The following is a 6,925-nucleotide window of genomic DNA, read 5'->3' on the forward strand; positions in this document are numbered from 1 at the left end:
AGGACAGTTAAGATGCCACATTTCGACCATGCGTGTGTGTGTACCCTTTCTTAACATGTTGATTGTCTGTCTCTTCTGCCAGGTCCCAGTCTGCTGTTCATCATCTATGCTGAAGCCATCGCCAACATGCCCGCTGCCACCTTCTTTGCCATCATCTTCTTCCTCATGATCATCATGCTGGGGCTGGACAGCACGGTCAGTGGCACATACACACACAAGTGCGCACACAGATTAATACATATATACAAATATACACATCCATACACACACAGTAATCACACAGAATTATTAGACTGGTTTTCAAATCAATTAATGTCAATTTTTTTATCAGTGTATTTTTATTATGTGTACAAATGTATTTAACCCAGGCTCTCAGGTTGTGTTGAGTGTGTATTCAGCCAATCAGGCTCTGAGCGTAGAGGAGGGTGGTACTGTCAACAGAACTTATTGTTATGCTGAAGGAACAGTTTGTGTCTGAGGGTCTTTCTGTCTGGGTTTGCCTGTTTTTGTGATATTCTATGGCTATGATTTTCTTTCTCTCTCCTTCTCTCTCTCTCTCCTCTGTGTTACTCCTCTACTGACTCCTTCTCTCTCCCTCTCAATTCAATTTCAGTTTAACGTCTCCCTTCTTGTCTTCCTGTGTAGTTTGCCGGTCTGGAGGGGTGATCACAGCCATGCTGGATGAGTTCCCCCAGTTGTTGTCAAGGAGGAGGGAGTGGTTTGTCCTGGGCCTGGTGTGTGTCTGCTACCTGGGAGCCCTCTCCACCCTCACCTACGTGAGTCTCCTCTTCTACCCTCACCTACGTGAGTCTCCTCTCCACCCTCACCTACGTGAGTCTCCTCTCCACCCTCACCTACGTGAGTCTCCTCTCCACCCTCACCTATGTGAGTCTCCTCTTCTACCCTCACCTATGTGAGTCTCCTCTCCACCCTCACCTACGTGAGTCTCCTCTCCACTCCATCCAGCCTCAGTCCCACTCCACCCAGCCTCAGTCCCACTCCACCCAGCCTCAGTCCCCTTGGCTCATTACCCAGGGTATTGTCCTTTCATCCAATCCGGTTTTTATGTGGTTATTTAGCAATGTCAAGAATCTCCTGAATGGCATGAAGCAATGGAAAATAAGCTGAAGTGGAAATCAGCTAGCAGTATATACTGTATAAATGTCTCTATAGTCTCTATAGCTTGTTTCCCAACACCCACACATTTCTCTTGAACTCTGTTTTAGGGAGGTGCGTTTGTGGTGAAACTGTTTGAGGAGTATGCCACGGGACCTGCTGTCATCACTGTGGTCTTCCTAGAAGTCATCGCCGTTTCCTGGTTCTACGGTAAACTGACAATGATATTGCTGACAAGGCCCACATTGTCACATAGTCTGACATTCTTTGGATTCAGCTTCTTTTTTTTCTTTTTATGGATGTGTGTTTGTGATTGGTTTGTTATCTGACTGCACTAGAAATGTCTCATTTGGGACAATAAAGACAATGGATGGATGGATTGATAAGTCGATTGATTGATTGATTGATTTCTATTCCATATTGAGACACTTCATTGTGTGTCTTTGTGTCCATTTTCAGGCACGAGTCGTTTCTGTGCTGATGTCCATATGATGCTGGGCTTCTCCCCTGGACTGTTCTGGAAGGTGTGCTGGGTAGCCATCTGCCCCATCTTCCTACTGGTGAGACCCCCCCCCCCCCCCCCCCCCCCACACACACACACACACACACACCGGCTGTATATACCTGTTCGAAATACCACCTCCTCTATGTCTCATCTCTCCTCAGTTCATCATTGTCAGTTTCCTGGCGTTCCCCCCGGAGGTGAAGTTGTTTGACTATGTCTACCCACCCTGGACCACTGTTCTGGGCTACTGCATCGGAGTGTCCTCCTTCATCTGTGTACCAGCCTATATGGTGTACCACCTGCTCACCACCAAAGGGACCTTTAAACAGGTAAGAGCCACCAGAGGGCTTGGGGTGGGCCTCTCACCCTCCAGTCCCCCTTCCGTCCCCCTGCCATCACCAGGCTACTAACAGACGACACAATCAAAGGGAGAGTAGGAATACAATCCACGACGGCTTCCAGACCTTACGGTTCAAACACACACGCATGCAAGCACACACACGCACACACACACGCAAACATAGACAAGCGACAGACACCAAAGCACCTGCACACTGTCACGTTGCCAAGACAGAAAACAGCCCCTTGTTTGAGAAGACATACAGACAGACAGACATCAAACAGCATGGTACACACAGCACCTTCCTCCCTCCTCTCCCTGCCTTTGATAAACCTGTCATCCAATAAGCCCAGTGTTTGCCCCAGTGCCACACCACACAATGGGGCTGAAAGACAGTGTCAGCAGAGGGCTGTGTGTGTTACGTGTGTGTTCTGGTCATACATCTGTGTTAGTGTGTGTTACGTGTGTGAGCATTGTATGCCTAACCTGCTGCTGCGGCCAGTGAGCGTAGACAGATGGTACAGAGCGAGGTCAGAAGGACATAAAGTCTGTGTGACAGCACTCAATAAGAACGATCTGTTGGGTTACGCCACAGTTATACCAGGCACTACTTCTTGCGCACAAACTACCAGAAATCAGTCACTTTCAATGGAAGCAGACACAGGAATGTCCCAATTTATAAGTGGCACGGCCGTGCAATAACCAATCCGTGGAAGGGAGGGTCTCGGGAGATAGCTTTGACACTGTGCTGGAAAGGCTAACAGCCAACGTGCCAATTTGCGTGTTGTTCGGAAGATAGAACCACAAGGAGAGATCTCTGCGATTCCTTGCCACAAGATAACTTCTAGCATAACCGGACTGTTACAAGGTGAACCCAACACTCAATTACAATGGATGACATGAAATAACACTGGTGTCCCTTCCCCCCCCCTCTCTTTTCTATCCTTCCCTTCCTCCCTTCCTTATCCCCCAGCGTCTCCTGAAGGGCATCACCCCTGTACCCAGTGGGCCTCACAGTGACATTATCATCACCCACGCTGTCTGACCCAGTGGTCTGGCCAGGCCAAGTGGACTACACTACCCTCTGCTGGACATAGAGCACAACTGTAGGACGGGGAGGGTTCGTCACCTCCCTCACTTCTCCTCCAGAACCCCCACAGCAGACTTCAGCACTAAGGCACCCCGTCCATCCCACTGACCCCAGGGCTGAGGTGGGGTGCTGGGCCATACTGTCTGCAGCATTCCACCCCTCACCTCCTCCCTCATCTCCCTCCTGGCTCATTCTGTTAGCTAACCGTTAGCGGCTAATGTCATCACTGTTTTCATACTGGCCCACGCTGGTCTGAGCATTTCAACCACCAGACAGAGGGTTTTAGATGCCACAGCACAATGACATGTGTACTGTTATTGACACATAACGCATCCTTTAAAGTCTATACCTGTCCATTACAACTGGGATCCATCCAGACCGTATGAGACATAAACATACACACTTCATTGTCTCTACTCTGTCAGGTCCACTAAACAATTTTTATATCACAAACAAACATCTCATCTCACGGCTTCATTTGACATTCTGTCCTTGTTTCATGAGTTCTGCATTCCGATATTTAGCTGGACATTGGTTGCAAAATGCAGGTATCTTTTTACATTTCTAAATTAAGCCAAATATTACATGGATATTTCTACAGGTATTTCCAGATGTGAGCTGTTGTCATGTTTTAGGATGACTTGGTGGGAGCTTGTCAGTGTTTCTGAATGGGAATGGGATGGCTGAACCTATAAAGGGCCTTGTTGAGTGTCGGAGCATCTCCACACTGTGAGGCGCTGAATGTTGGTGTAGCATGATGCACTACAGTACTGATTATGCTCTGTAACAATATCCAGATTGTTCAGAAGAGAACGCAGGGCTTTGTCCAGTCGTATGTGGGGGGATTATTTAGCTGCAGCATGGAAGGCTCTGGTGGGTGTGCGCATGTGCATGTTGTGTGTAAGATGTAAGAGTGTTTGTGCCTGGGTGATTTTGTGTGTGTGTGTGTGTGTGTGTGTGTGTGTGTGTGTGTGTGTGTGTGTGTGTGTGTGTGTGTGTGTGTGTGTGTGTGTGTGTGTGTGTGTGTGTGTGTGTGTGTGTGTGTGTGTGTGTGTGTGTGTGTGTGTGTGTGTGTGTGTGACAAAAATGGAAGGAACGTGGGGAGAACCTACCCTGTGCAGATCAGAAGGAGTTGTGGGTTATATTATTGCAATATAAGATGTGTATTTATTTTAAATAATTATTATTGCTGTCAAATCTATGTATGCGTTCATGTATTTGTTTATCTCATTTGCTATAAACTGACATGCTGATTTAGTTGGATTTAGTCTTAATATGTCAAACGCAATTTCCGCGTTAATTGCCTATAGTGGGAACCAAATATCGATCACAACTATTTTCATCTCCATCGCTCAGTCCTCGAGGATGTGTCTGAAATAGATATCTGTCTATACTTTCTACCTAATAATCTGTTGTGTGTTGGAATGAGAGTAAAAGTTGACATGTACGTGTGTATTAAGTGAGTCTTGGTATCGGTGTATATCTCTTTATTCTGTGAATACCTGTCTACTCTCTTGAACGCATTATGTTTGTGTGTGCCTGGGTTCAAATATTATAGGGAATCTTTCAAATACTTTAGTGTTTTCTTTGGCCTGCCTAATGCCAGATGGGCGGGGTTTGCAGGTTTGCGACTGTTCTATTGGTTCCATTGAACCAGGCAATCAAATCTGAAGTATTTGAAAAATATTCTAATAGTATTTCAACTCGGGATTGGTGTACGTGTGAGCATGCATACCTTGCGTGTACGTGTGTGCATACGTGTGTGTATGTGTGTCAGCGTGCGTGTGTACATTATGAGCAGAAGTAGCAGTGTCAGACTTTGTCATCTCTGTCAGTGTGTGCATGCCAATGTGTGTAACCTGTGCTTCAACTTGAGTCTGTGAAGTAATCTCGTCTTGTTCTTCGGCAAAATATCCAATGAAGATGATGTTAAAATCCCTCCCTCGTACCTCTCGAGCCTATATAATGTATGATCTATGTACGTCTGTAAAATATTGTATTGAGAAATAAACCTGTATAGAAGAAATATATAAATATATATGAATTAATAGATAAATAAAGTTAAGATATAAATGAGTAGCTATGCCTCTTGCATTTTTCCCCCCAATGCTTTTGTAACACTGTTTTTTATGTTTTGTCACATTGTAACACTTGAATTGGGTTCATTTCTGAGATTATTTTAGGAATGAGGTAGTTTAGTTCTGAGGGCACAGTTAGACAGTCCATTTTCCACTATACACATCCCACAGCTAGGGGCAGTAGCTCGGGCTAGGTGCTTGAAGCACCAGCAAGGCTTGATAAGTGATTGCTCACAGGTGTGGGTGATTGGCGGGTAATTAGTTATTGAGAGGTGGGTCAAAGATTTTCTATTATATTGACAAGATAGTTGAGTGATCGCTCTAACAATGGAAATACATGTCCTCAAAGAAGGCAGGCAGGACGAAGGAGATCAGGTGGGACCATTCTAGCCAATGAGAGGGCAGATACGTGTGCGAACAACCGGCACAACTTCGATATAAAGTAGTTTTTTACAAAGTTGCCTAAATGCCACGTGCGTCCACTTAAATCAGTGCATTCCTTACAACCTAACCATTATGAAACTTCTATTCGATCAAATATGTCTCACGTAGCAAATTAGCAATACCATTTTTTGTTGACCAAATTCGACACTCATTGCCCTCCATACACATATTCCTCACTTCGTGGTCTTGTTTTCATGGACAGATTTTGAGAGGAGTAAATCCTCTCGCTTCGCTTCTTCCTCTCTCCTGAAACTTTCAGACTGCAGAGAGAGGGGGAGTGGAACTATCGCCCTGCTTCCGCTCCTGGTTCTATATATACTGAGCAAAAAAATAAACGCAACATGTAAAGTGTTGGGCCCATGTTTCATGAGCTGAAACAAAAGATCCCAGAAATATTCCATACGCACAAAAAGCTTATTTCTCTCATATTTTGAGCACAAATTTGTTTACATCCCTGTTAGTGAGCACTTATCCTTTGCCAAGATAATCCATCCACCTTACAGGTGTGGCATATCAATAAGCTGATTAAACAGCATGATCATTACACAGGTGCACCTTGTAATGTGGACAATAAAAGGCCACACTAAAATGGTGCCGGAGGGGATGGCTGCCGTTTTACGGGCTCCTAACCAACTGTGCTACTTTATGTGTTTTTTCACATTGTTTGTAACTTATTTTATACATAATGTTGCTGCTGCCGTCTCTTATGACCGAAAAGAGCTTCTGGATATCAGAACAACAATTATTCACCTCGAACTGGACGAAGGTTTTTCTTTAATGAGTCCGACGCGAAGGATATACTGTTTCTCTGAGACCAGGCCCAAATCCCCGTCATTCGCGTGAAGAAAAGACGGACGTACAGGGGGCGGAGCTCGGTGTGACTTTTGAGAATTCGTCGCAAGTGGGTAACCCACCTCTACCATCCGTTCTATTCGCCAACGTGCAATCACTGGAGAATAAACTGGATGCGCTCCGTTCGAGACTATCCTACCAACGGGACATTAAAAACTGTAATATCTTATGTTTCACGAGTCGTGGCTGAACGACGACACGGATAATATACAGTTGGCTGGGTTTTCCGTGCATCGGCAGGCCTGAACAGCTACGTCCGGTAAGACGAGGAGTGGTGGTGTGTGTCTATTTGTCAATAAAAGCTGGTGTGCAATGTTTAATATTAAGGAAGTCTCAAGGTATTACTTGCCTGAGGAAGAGTACCTCATGATAAGCTGTAGACCACACTATCTACCAAGAGAGTTTTCATCTATATTTTTTGTAGCCGTCTACTTACCACCAAAACCCGATGCTGGCACTAAGACCGCACTCAACGAGCTGGATAAGGCCATAAGCAAACA

The 6,925-nt window shown here is 45.3% G+C and overlaps 1 protein-coding gene across 1 annotated transcript; it reads left to right on the forward strand.

The window, feature by feature from the left end:
* The first annotated feature begins 87 nt into the window (after positions 1 to 87).
* Positions 88 to 5,127, forward strand: LOC311105889 (sodium-dependent serotonin transporter-like). The gene is made up of 6 exons (XM_084148114.1): positions 88 to 195; positions 646 to 776; positions 1,227 to 1,326; positions 1,576 to 1,676; positions 1,783 to 1,950; positions 2,935 to 5,127. The coding sequence occupies exons 2-6, from the start codon at positions 675 to 677 to the stop codon at positions 3,004 to 3,006; spliced, it is 543 nt and encodes a 180-aa protein (XP_084004240.1). The 5' UTR covers positions 88 to 195; positions 646 to 674; the 3' UTR covers positions 3,007 to 5,127.
* Positions 5,128 to 6,925: the final 1,798 nt, after the last annotated feature.

The sequence above is a fragment of the Coregonus lavaretus genome (assembly GCF_964263955.1).
Source record: "Coregonus lavaretus genome assembly, chromosome: 30".
Classification (NCBI taxonomy): Eukaryota; Metazoa; Chordata; class Actinopteri; order Salmoniformes; family Salmonidae; genus Coregonus; species Coregonus lavaretus.